The sequence below is a fragment of the Stomoxys calcitrans genome, chromosome 3, assembly GCF_963082655.1.
Source record: "Stomoxys calcitrans chromosome 3, idStoCalc2.1, whole genome shotgun sequence".
NCBI classification, from domain to species: Eukaryota; Metazoa; Arthropoda; class Insecta; order Diptera; family Muscidae; genus Stomoxys; species Stomoxys calcitrans.
The window spans coordinates 190,278,769-190,292,354 of record NC_081554.1 but is presented as its reverse complement, the minus strand read 5'-3'; the positions used below and the strand labels follow the sequence as shown (position 1 = coordinate 190,292,354).

General features: G+C 38.1%; 1 protein-coding gene across 1 annotated transcript in view; it reads right to left on the bottom strand.

Annotated features, from left to right (window-relative positions):
* Positions 1–450: 450 nt before the first annotated feature.
* Positions 451–13,586, bottom strand: part of LOC106085077 (uncharacterized) — a 53,172-nt gene continuing 40,036 nt past the window's right edge. Inside the window, exons 2-5 of the mRNA XM_013249108.2 lie at positions 9,932–10,106; positions 8,387–8,504; positions 1,218–2,131; positions 451–1,104 (exon numbers count right to left, since the gene is read on the bottom strand). Coding sequence (XP_013104562.2) covers positions 548–1,104; positions 1,218–2,131; positions 8,387–8,504; positions 9,932–10,106 — 1,764 coding nt within the window. The 3' untranslated portion in view covers positions 451–547. The remainder of the gene's footprint in view (positions 1,105–1,217; positions 2,132–8,386; positions 8,505–9,931; positions 10,107–13,586) is intronic.

Here is a 13,586-nt window from a genome sequence, read left to right as displayed (position 1 = left end):
TACTTATAACTAATGAATTTAAATAACATAGAAAAGAACATCACAATAAACAATCACCACCACATTTGAATTTTAAACATAAAACTTCCTATGTTTTATTTCGGAAGGCAAAACCCTTAGTTTGACCCCAAACAGGCTGTATCTCATAAACTATGCTTCCTAGAGGGAAATGGGTCTTAATTCGTGATTCGATCCAAAAATTCAAAAATTGATAGAAAATCCATCCAAAATCGAAATTTTTGGCGGTATCTCCTTAACTCTGCGTTCTATTATGAAGCTTAGTATGAAGTACAAGACAGAATTTTAATTTTTTCCATTTTAATATTTATTCTTTTATTGAAGGAAAAATACACCTTTTTTTAATTTAAAATCTATTTTTATTTCTGGAAGAAAAATCTCTTTCAATATACAATATATAAAATATAATTAATATCTAAAATTAGTGTTTTATTTCATAAATATAAACGATTACACAATCTTATTGATCATACAATTATTGCTTATTATTTGCATTATTAGAAAAAAAGGAGTGTTTTATGACAAATTTCTAAATATGGGCGACCTTATGGGATGAATGAGTGAGTTGAGGCACTTGAAGATATTTTGTATTCTGCGGTGGTATTATCAAATGTGAGATATGGTGAGTGGTGCTGCTCGAAGTGGCGGTGGCATTGGTTGGTCCATGAGTGCCCTGACTGGAATTGGAATGACTGGGATTTTGTGTGTGTGCTGGGGACTGTAGCTGCTGCAGCTGCTGTGCTTGTTGATGTTGCATCAAGGTGGGATAATGTGGTTGATGCTGTGGTATATAAACATTGTGCTGAGTGGAGTGATGCTGCATATGTGGTTGCTGCTGCTGCTGCTGGTGGTGGTGACCATGCTGACTCTGATGATGTTGATGATGATGCTGTGAATGGTGATGCTGCATGGCCGTTGGATAACGTATCTCATCATAGAGATGCGAGTCCATGCTGCCTTTGCGTGACTTTGGGGTGACCACTGAGTAAAGGGATTCCTTGCGGGCATAGGCATATGAATTAATGGTGGGTACTGGCGATATGGTGATGGAGGAACTATTACTGGGCGAATCATACAAGTCGGGTCCTAGACACATATACAAAGAAAAACAAGGGGATAAACATTAAAAAAAAATCATTGATACCTAATTTGCTAAAGGATTTTTGTTTTGGTTATCCAGTTAGTAGACACTTACATACCCTCGATTTTATTGCGTACCATCTGCGTAAAGGCCGGCAGATCGGGCAGGGGCTTTAAAAAACTTTTACCCAAGGAACCAGCTGGGCCTACACCACCCCCTCCTCCGCCTACATTGTTCAGATCCTGCAAAAGCTGATCATTCTTATAGGCCTGTAAGGGCGGCGGCGGTGGTGTTATGATAATGGGTGAATTCGGTGTGGGTACCAAACTGACACTACGCGCCGCCAAAGCTGCCTCTACCTGGGCCTTTTGCAGGTGATATCGCCTATAGACATACAGAAAACCCATGCCTATGGCCAACATTATGATAAGCAATATAACCAGCAGAGTGGTTAGCAAACTATTCTCATGTTCTGAATTGTGGGCTTCATTTGTATTGGATATCTCCTCTTTGCTAGCTGGATGTAGTCCAAAACCGGCCAAATTGATTTTCTCCTCTTGGGTTATATTATGGTGTTGCTGCTGTTGACCCGGCCAACCTGTTATGACGTGTATCACCTCTGGTGTCTTGGCTGCTGTATGCAGATTATCCAGCAATCCCTGACCTGGTTGATGTACAATAATCTTGGGAGTATGTGGCACTTCGCCATCTTGTTTGATGACTATAACCTCAGGCACTGTGGGTATGCTGGTGGTGGTCACCTCCATGAGTTGTGGTATATGGGCCATTTCTGTTGTAGTGCTGGTGGCAATACTGACAATATTTTTCGCTATTCGATCCAGATTGTGGGTTATATTTACAATGGTGGAATTTAGAGTGGCTATCATGGCATGGGTGGCATTGGGAGCGAGTGGAGCATTAGTGGCTGGAACTTCACAGGCGCCCGTTTGGGGGTGGCAAAGTTTATTTTCACATTCACAAGCTTTGCGGCACATAACACCATGGGTGCCCATTGGGCAGGGTTTTTCGCAACTGAAAAGGAAAGGAGGAGGAAGAAGAAAAAATTGGAAATTTAAAGAGGTAAAGAAGTATCGAATTTTGCTTTAATTGTGTATGTGGGTTAACTTATGGTTAATTTTCTTTTGATTTAAGCTATGATTCATTTTCGGAAGGGGGACGAAACCTCGTCCGTTGCCTCAAAAACACCACCAAAAATCAAAAGTAGACCGATAGGGACAAAATGGGCATCAAGTTACAGGTAATGGAGAGTAGAATACGAATATGGTATTAAAAATTGAAGCAAAGTACCCAGCAGGCCATCCTAACCCCAAAACTCCCCTTAAATAAACATATACGTCATACATTTCAACATGGATCTCAAATTAAAGACATTCGGGAGTAGATAACGAATTTGGCACACAAAATTGGGTCCAAGTAATGGAGGCGCCAATTGTGGCTATATTGAACTCCAATGAAAGTTAGTTGGTATTGGATTACAAATATGACATTAGGTTAGGTTAAAAAGGGGGTGCGGAAAGTCTAACATAAATCAAATTTCAGCGAAATCGGGTATTAAATGCTCCTCTTATGGGCCCAAGACCCTAAATCGGTATTTCAGTCTATATAGCAGCTATATCTAAATAAAAACCGATCTCAACCATATAGAGCAAGAATATCGAAAAGCCTAACATAGGTCAATATGCCAGATTTCTGCGAAATAGGATAACAAATGCGCTTTTTATGGGCTCAGGATCTTAGATCGGCACATATGGCAGCTATGTCGAAATATTGGCCGATAGGGGACATTTCGATGTGTTGGAATGACAAGGGGTAGGGGGTATAAAAAGCCAATAAAGCCATAAGCCAAAATCTGACGAACATATATGAGGGAGCTATATCTTATTTTGAACCGATTTCGAGCACATTTCTCACATGATGTGGTAGTCGCCGGAGAAAGCGTTGTGCATAATTTTGGCAAGATTGATCAAAAAATGCTCTTGCAGTGTCTCTTGGAGTGGAAATCTGGCGATATACATATATGACAGCTTCATTTAAATCTGAGCCGACTTGTATGAATTTCACCAGTAATATCTAGAGTCATAAGAAAATCCTTCCTGCCAAATTTCGAGAGAATCGGTTAACAAATGAGCATTTTATTGCAATATTTCCTAAAATCGGACAAACATATATGTGGGAGCTATATCTAAATCTGAACCGATTTCGAACAAACTTCTTAAATAATGTGGTAGTCGTCGGGAAAAAAGTTGTGTAAAATTTTGGAAAGATTGGTCAATAAATGCGCCTGCAGTGGCTCTAGAAGTAAAAATCGGGCGATATATACATATGGCAGCTATATCTAAATCTGAACCGATTTCTATAAAATTCACGAGTAATGTTGACAGTCAAGAGGAAATCATTCCGGCAAAATTTCGATAACATCGGTTAACAATTGACCATTTTATTGCATTATTACTGCAAATCGGACGAACATATATACGGTACCTATATCCAAATCTGTGGATAAATGTGAAAAATTTAGTAAATACTTTGGCGATTTTGAATTAGTTTGGCACTATGCTGCAAGAAATTCACGGTTTGGAAGAGGAATTGGTGGTTGTTTAATCGGAATAAGGAAGGATCTGAAAAAGTTTGGGGTTCAACATACACATACAACTGAACAAGGAATAAACGTAATAAAGATTATTATTAATGGCTTAAAATTTAACATCATACCAATGTACATGAGATTACAAACTTGGAAAGAAGAATTCTTAAAAATCGACTCTATACTCAGGGAATGTAGCATTGAAAATCCCATAATAATTGGCGACTTGAACGTGAGAATTGGATCATTGCAAAAAAACATCGATGAAATTTTTAAGGAGACATTTCATGCTGGTCTTGAGGAAAGGAGATCAAAAGATACGGAAATAAATTCAAGAGGAAGAGACTTCTTGAAGCTTTGTTATGACCACGGGCTGGTAATTGCAAATGGAATGACAAATGGCGATGAAATTGGAGAATTCACCTTTGTAAGTACAGTTGGAACGTCGGTCAATGATATATGTGCGATCTCACAAGAACTTTTGTCGAGAGTACACAGATTTACAGTTGGGAATAAAATCTGGTCAGATCACATGCCAATAATTTTATCGATGATATATAGAAGTGAAAATATACCGGAAAAACTCAATACACTGTTACCAAAGCTTAACTGGGATAATCGCAAATATTTTGAATACCAGAATGAAATAAACAAAATCCTTACAACGCGCAGACAACTCTCCCCTTATTCATTCTCCGAAATAGCGGAAATAATACAAGAAGCACATCGATCTATAGCTACGACAACAATGACATTTTCAGGTCGTGAAAAATGGTTCAACGTTACATGTTTTAACGCAAGGAAAAAATCTTTTGAATATTTGGATAAATTTAGAAAGTACGCTAGTCGTGAAAATAGAGAAAAGTATGTATACTTTAACAAACGGTATAAAGAAATTTGTGAAAATGCCAAAGCCCAATATAATAACAGATTGGAAAGAAAGATAGACGAGGTGAAAGATTCTCATGATTGGTGGAAGATCGTTAGGGAGCTGAGAAACGAAGAAAGGTGTGGTAGCATACCCGTGAAAACGGAGGACTTAAAGAATTATTTCCAACAACTGCTAACCCACACAAAAAATTTTCCAGATATTCATTACGCCTATATACACTGGAGAGATGATGACTTGGATAGGGAAATATGTTTGATGGAAGTTAAAAAGGCCTTAGGCAAAGCAAAGCTAAATAAAGCACCAGGAGAAGATCGTGTGCCATACGAATTTTATAAATACGCAACTGATGAATTGCTACAAGAAATAACATGTACTTGCAACGTTATTTTCGAAAAAGGAGAAGTAGACAAGTCGTTCGTTAGAAGCATTATTTACCAAATATTTAAAAAAGGTGACAAAACTCTTCCCAATAACTACCGTGGAATATCATTCATGAATTGCTTACCAAAAGTGATGATGGGTATTGTCAAAGATCGACTGGCTAATTGGTCAGAAAAACATGGAAAAATAAATGAATATCAAGCTGGATTTCGTAAAAATTACTCTACCGTTGATAATTTGTTCAACTTATCCTCAATAATACACTTAAACTGGCACAAAAACAAAAAAACCTATGCTTTCTTCGTAGATTTTAAAGCTGCGTTTGACCGAGTATCTCGAAAAGCCATGATATACAAACTTCATACCATAGGAGTATCAACAAAAGTAGTTAACTTTATTGAAAAAATATATGAAGAAACTAATTTTTCTGTATGGACAGGCCAGGAACTCTCCAGTGATTTTAATACAACCACAGGTGTTAAACAGGGCTGCTTATTATCTCCTCTCCTATTTGCTTTGTACCTCAATGACCTACATGAATACATTGGTGGTGGTACCACAGTGGATGATCAAAATATTCGACTTCTGATGTATGCCGATGATATCGTCATCCTAGCTGACGAAATAGACGTGATGCAGCGTATGATACAAAAACTGGAGGAATATTGCAAAATATGGAACATGGAGGTTAACATGGAGAAATCAAAAATAATGGTATTTCGGAAGGGAGGAAAGCTTTCGAGTAAGGAAAAGTGGCTGTATAATGGAACAGAGATCTCAATTACATCGGAATATTCTTACCTGGGGTTGACATTTACACCTAAACTCTCACTCCGGAAACAAATACAGGAGAGAAATCAATTAGCCAAAAATAGCATCAACACCACTTGGAATTGTTTCTTATCAAAACCTAATGTGTCCATAAAAACAAAATGGAAACTCTTCTTGGCCATTAGTAGGTCTATACAATCATATGGATCACAAATATGGGGGTTTTCTCACTTTGATGAAGTTGACCAACTGACACTATATTTTTTAAAGAAGGTATTAAAAATGCCAAGTTTTACTCCAACGTACATAATGATGTTAGAGACTGGTGTCGAAAACGGGCATATATACACTTTGAACAACCATCTTAACTATATAACGAGAATTTTGTATGATTACAAAGATGATAGGCTACCTAAAATACTAGCCAAAAAAGTGATGAGACACGAAATATTTTGGAAAACGCATATAAATTCTTTAACTCTGCAAAATAGTACAGAAGCTTTCACGCCAAATCTGTCAAAACAATGTTGGTTACAAAACATTCAAAATCTCCTCCAAAACATACGTGCAAAAAAAACAAATGATGCACTTTCAAACGCAAATAATACACACCGCTTCTACAGTAAGCTCCAACCTACTTTTGGGGGATTATACTTTGTCGAACCCTTGATGCAGGACGAACTGATGTGGATATTAAAAGCTCGAAGTGGGATGTTTTCATTAAATTCCAACAGGTTCCAAACAAATTCAAATCCAATATGTTCAATGTGTAATACAGTTGAAATAGAAAACATTCAACATTTCCTGGGTCGATGCCCAGCTCTCAAAGAATTCCGATTAATGTTCTTCCAAATGCCCATAATTAATGAATCTGATTTAATAAATATTCTCAATGGAAATGTTATACACTGGAAAAGTTTAGCCAGTTATCTAAAAACTTGTATGTTATATAGAAACCAGTTATTGTCTGAATTTAATATATAAAAGAAAGGAAAAACAAACTCGTAAATCTCTAGTATATACTCTATATTTTAATAATGGACAGACGACCGAAGGTCAATGCCAAGAAAATATATACTCAATTTATTCTTTTAGAATGCTATGTTTATATTGCTATATTTATATGAAAACATTAATGAAATTAATAAAGAATACTACTACTACTATCCAAATCTGAACCGATTTTTTTCCAATTTTAATAGGCTTTGTATTTAGACCAAAGAATGTACCTGTACAAAATTTTAAGACGATCGGATAAAATTTGAGACCTGTACTTTGTACGCAAATTAACATGGACAGACAGTATTTCAGTAAAATCGGATTAAAAATACGGCTTTTGTGGAGCCAAGACGTTAAATCGAGATATCGGTCTATATGACAGCTATATCCAAATCTGGACCTATTTGAGCCAAGTTTAGGAAAAATGTCGAAGAGCCTAACACAACTCACTGTTCCAAATTTCGGCGAAATCGGACAATAAATGCGCCTATTATGGACCCAAAACCTTAAATCGAGAGATCGGTCTATATGGCAGCTATATCCAAATCTGGACCGATCTGGGCCAAATTGAAGAAGAATGTCGAAGGGCCAAACGCAACTCACTGTTTCAAATTTCGGCGACATCGGACAATAAATGTGCCTTTTATGGGTCCAAAACCTTAAATCGGGAGCACGGTCTAAATGACAGCTATTTGCAAATCTTCATCGATCTAGGCCAAATTGCAGAAATATGTCGAGGGGCCCAACGTTACTCATTGTCTCAAATTTTAGCAAAATCGGACAATAAATGCATCTTTTATGGGCAAAAAAGCCTTAAGTCGAGAGATCAGTCCATATGGCAGCTATATCCAAATCTGGACCGATCTATGCCATATTGCAGAAGTATGTCGAGGGTCTTAAGTTAATTCACTGTCCCAAATTTCGGCGACATCGAACAATAAATGTGCCTTTTATGGGCAAAAAACCTTAAATCGAGAGATCGGTCTATATGGCAGCTATATCCAAATCTGTACCGATCTGAGCCAAATTGGAGAAGGATGTCGATGGGGCCTAACATAAATAATAAATGTGGTTTTTATGGGCCTAAGACCCTAAATCGGCGGATCACTCTATATGGGGGCTATATCAAGATATAGTCCGATAAAGCCCATCTTCGAACTTAACCTGCTTATGAACAAAAAAAAGAATCTGTGCAAAATTTCTATTTTTAAAGACTGTAGCGTGATTTCAACAGACAGACGGACGGACATGGCTAGATCGTCTTAGATTTTTACTCCGACCAAGAATATATATACTTAATAGGGTCGGAAATGGATATTTCGATGTGTTGCAAACGTGAAGACAAAATGAATATACCCCCATCCTTCGGTGGTCTGTGCAAATTCAATTTCAATTGCATATCTCTAATCCTTCGACCACTATCGAGATTTCGACAGACGGACATAGCTAGTTCGACCATTCTTCAAAATATTTATTCTCGACTCCATAAATTATATGTCGTCGTGGTAAAAACCTAAGACAATCTAGCCAAGTCCTTCCGTCTGTCTGTTGTAATAACGCTACAGTCTCAAAAAATTGTTCATTGTAGTCTAATTTCAATTCGAATAAATTTAAATTAAGTAAAAATTTATCTGCTTACAATTCTCCCGTCCAACCAATGGCACAATGACATGTGCCGGATTTATTATCACAGGCTGCTCCGTTATGGCACTGACAGACATTCTTGCATTCCAAGCCCCAATGGTCGTGGTCACAACCTGAAATAGACAAAGAAATATCAAATAAGTTTAAGCACCACAAAATGTAAACGGCCTATAGAACGTGTTCAATCAGCTTTGATATCTAAGCCAATAGCGAGGTCTGATTACCAGTAATGAGGACTGGACAAAAAAAAATGTCTAACCATCCTACCTTACATAAGAAAAAATGCACTCATTTTCTTCCATTATTTGAATAAAACAGGTGGATATCATGCAACATTAGCATTGGTATTCACAAAACTTACGTAGATATGAAATAGGCTTCATTAACTTTGGGAATAAGGCCCTAGGTATTTTTTCCAATCAAAATTCTACCTTCTTAGCTCAGATCCATCTAAATTTATTAATTCTGTAGCAAAAAGTGTAACATTGAACTGAAAAATTCCCTTCCGAGTTCGAACCCGGGGACTCAGTCTCATAAACTCTCCAAACTAAACCCACCAACATATACTAATCAAGTCATTCCATTTGTAACACCTAGAAATATTGTTCTACGACCCCATACATTCTGAGTGGATCTAGCCATATCCGTCCGTCTGTCGAAATCTTTATAAGAGTCAAAAGCGCAAGGCCAGCTGCTTAAAATTTTGCACAGATACTTCTCATTGATGTAGGTCATTGGAGATTGCAAATGGGTCATACCGGTTCAGATTTGGATATAGCCACCATGTAAACCGATCCCCGATTTGACTTCTTAGAAGCCTCAATTTTCATGCCAAGTATTATCCTAATTGGTCCAAAAACAGATATAGACCCCATATAAACCGATCCCTGGTTTTGACTTCTTGAGCCCCTAAAGCCTAAATTTTCATCCGATTTGGCTGAAATTTGAAACAAAGACTTGTGTTATGACTTCCGGTATCCATGCCAAGTACGATCCTAGTCGATCTATAAACTGATATAACCCCCATATAACCCGATCCCTGGTTTTGATTTCTTGAGCCCCTAGAAACCTAAATTTTCATCTGATTTTGCTGAAATTTGGAACAAAGCGTTTTGTTATGACTTCAAGTATCTACGCCAAGTACGATCATAATCGGTCTATAAACAGATATAGCCCCCATATAAACCGATCCCCAGCTTTGACTTATTGTTCCAAATGAAATCTTAATATTTCCGTATTTGGTTGAAATTTGACCCTAAAACCAATCTTGTGAGTTACAACATCAGTACCAAGTTTTATCGAAATCGGTCAATATGGTGATATAGGTCCCCCAATATCCCGATATGACTTCTTGAGACCATTGAAGCCTCAATCAATTCCCAATTTGATTACTGAAGATAACTCAATTACAAACTTAGTTAATTAGGGTACATTTTTAGCGGTATCCATGGTAGTGGGTACCCAAAGTTCGGGCCGACCGAACTTAGCACGTTCTTACTTATTTGTTCTGACAGTTGGCTTTAATCACCGCTTTACTTACGTTGTGTACAATGCTTTCCCATATAACCCGGTTCACAACTGCAAATATCAGGTTTTAAGCAAAAACCTCGTCCACAACCACTGCGGCAAACAGGCTTGCAAACGGTATCGTTCATCGATAAATTTCCATCATAGCCGGCACAGCAAAATCGTATGGTTCGTGTCTTAGTTACATTCTGAAATAGAAGAAAACAATAAAATTAGATGCCTAGAAGTATGCTATAAATTTATTAAACTATAAGGAAGGTTGTGCTATGATCATATCACTTGAACCATAATTTTTAAACCAATTAATAATATATTTAATTGATACTTTTCTCTAAGATATCAAAAGTAAATGATTAATACCAAATGAGGAACATCCAAGATAATTCCCACATCTTCTTTTATATCACAACTCGTGCCACTGTATTATAAAAGACCACCATCTCCAGAACACCATATCCTTTCTTCTTAATTTGTATTCTTACTCTAAAATTAAACTCTGCAGTTTTTTTTCACCACTCATACTGGCTGGCTGGCCTGTGGGATGAAAGTTCAAGTATCATTTGATCGATATGCAAACAAAGTAATTGAAGTGTATGAAGAAGCAGTGAATTTGAGCAGCAAATCTTCATGCATGGCAATCATTGTCGCTGGTACTTATCATTCCATGGGGAAGTTTTTGCTGTTCGTTAATACAACATTCCATTTATGTTGTATCTGCTTTGCTCTGTTCAGCTCTGCTCTACAAAGGCTGACGATGATGGCCTGTCATTTATTTCTAAGGGAACAAAAAGCATTTAACAGACAGAGAATTCTGAGATTATTTCATGAATTAATAAGCAGGAAATTTCAATGAAGTTGATTTCTGTGGGACTCACTATACGCTGCAATGTTGCAACATTCCTTTGTAGTTTATGCTCCACACATTGGAGTGGACCAAGCACAAGCAAAAATCAAAATTGGATCAAACAAAAGTAGTTAATCTCCACTGATATTCACAATAAAACAAAGAAAATCTAATTGAGCAAAATTTTCCGTATTAGAATTGATGGGGGAGAGGGTGTATGTGCAAGTAGTTAGTGTAGGTAGTGCCTCAAATAAAAGAGGAAATTTTTGAAGGAAAGCGTTTTAAAAATATGGGACTTTTATGAATAAATAAATGACATCATTTTATTAGGGATATATCATGACAAGATCTAACGAATATTGTGAGGATGAACTACAAGCGAATTCAGGGGACGAGGCTAACACAACAGTGGTGAAAGTTCTGAATCCTGACTATGGTCCGGTTTCTACAGATAAATTTCTACCATTGTAAAGCCGCTTCGGAGACACTGAAGGTCCTCCTGATTGCAGGGGGATTTGATGTGGTTCTTATCCAGGAACCATGGGTGTGTGAAGGAATGGTTTGTGGACTTAGAAATCCGGGATTTAAACTACTCAAGGGTACTGCGAATGGAAAACACAGAGCCTGTATTCTTACGAGTATTAATGTAAATGTTTTTCTTCTTCCGTCGCTATGCACTGAAGATTCAGTAGTAGCCAGCCTTGTAGTAAAAAAGTCTCATTACTGTCTGGCTTCCCCATATATGGCACACGATTTAGAGATGCCGCCTTCAAACCTTAAGTTGCTGGTTGAAGCCGCGTCTGTAAGGAAGAAGAGCCTTATTGTGGGAAGTGATGCTAATGCACATCACCAGATATGGGGAAGTTTGGATGCCCCCGAAAGGGGTGGACTGCCTATCGAATATATTTTATGTTGCAATCTGGCGATTTGTACTAAAGGGGATAAATCAACCCTTATTACCAGGAACAGGCAGGAGGTAGTAGATGTTACATTTGTATCAGAAGATCTAAGCCGAAAGATAAGAGACTGGAAAGTGTTGGATGAACACAGCTTCTCTGATCATCGTCATCTTCTCTGATCATCGTCATCTTCTCTGATCATCGTCATCTTCTCTGATCATCGTCATTTTCTCTAATCATCGTCGATCATCATCATATATTAGTTTCAGCCTTGGAGGAAATACTGCAGGAGTGGTCCCTCGGTTAAACAGAAGACAGGCGGATTGGGATAAACTTCGGAAAAAATTCTGCACGTCTATCCTTTCTAGACCAGAAAAGGAAGTGGCAACTGCGCAGAATATAAAAATAATGGTCAAGCGGATCACCAAGGCCCTGAATGACTCGCTTGTGCCAGCATGCCTTGTGCCAAGCTTAGGGGCAAACAGCAACACAGCAACCACCATGTTGTGCCCCAGAGCTGGTTTGTCTAAGGAATAACTGCAGAAACTCTTCAACAGAGCGAAAGCCACAAGAGCACCCCACGATTGGGACATCTATAAGGCTGAGCTAAGAAAATATAAGCGCGAGCTGAGGAAGCCTCAAAACAAATCCTGGGTAGAATTCTGCAACTTCGTGGAGGATACATCTGAGGCTTCTAGGCTAAGTAAGATTTTGTCCTCGAGACCTATTACGGTGGGGTATATTTAGAAGTCAGCGAATGTATGAACAATGTCTAGTGAGGCAACACTAGAACTACTCGTTGATGCACATTTCCTTGGAAATTGTCCAACGTGACGCCAGAAGAGGTTGTCACTGGTATTCATTCGTCGGAGTTTATTAGGGAAATTGTGTCTGAGTCGAAAATCACTTGGGCGATAAGAAGTTTTACCTCCTTTAAGTCGCCAGTTTCTGATGATGTATCACCGGTTGAATTACAAGCTTTGTCTGATAGACTGGTTCCTTGGCTCAGGGAGATATACTTTGATTGTATCAACATGTCATATATACCTGTTTGATGGAGAGACATGAAAGCAGGAAAACCTTACCACACGAAGGCGAAAGATTTTCGTCCTATTTGTCTGTCCTGCTTTATGCTGAAGACTCTTGAGGGGTTGATAGAACCCTATCTTAGGGCAAAGATCACTGGAGATCGCATATAGTTAAGGCAAATCCACTGAAACAACCCTTCAACCCTACATAAGGCGTTCTCTCGCTGTTAAGGAATATGTGATGGTAGCATTTCTTGACATTGAAGGTGCTTTCAATAATGTAAAACCGACGTAAATCATGAAGGAGCTGGAGTTTCTAGCCATCAACTCTACCGTAAGAAAGTTTATTGATTGCTTACTAAAAGAAGCATTACGGCAAGCTTGGAATCTGTGGATCTAAAAAGATGGGTTAGCAGAGGAACACCTCAAGTAGGTGTACTGTCTCCTCTACTCGGGAATATAGCCATTAGCAATATATTATTGTCTCTGAAAGAAAAAGATGTACAAGTGTTCGCGTATGCTGATGAAGTTTCCCGGCACTCTATGAGATAAATTTCAGGATGATCTACGTGCAACAGCAAAATGGGTTACCGAAAGAGGTCTAGGTATAAATTCGTGCAAGACAGAAGTAGTTCTTTTCAGCAGGAGATACAAGTTGTCTACAGTGGAACTTGTCTCCTTGGGTGGAGAGAATGTTCCACTTACAGAAAGCGCAAAATATCCGAGTGTTTTGCTGGACAGAAAATTGAACCTCAAATGCAACATTTTGGAAAGGGCATGAAAGTCAACACTTGCCCTATGCACCTGCAAGAGAGCCTTTTGCAAAAGTTGGGGGTTTAAAACGCGCGTCATGCATTGGATATATACTGCAGTTGTGAGACCTATAATGCTATATGG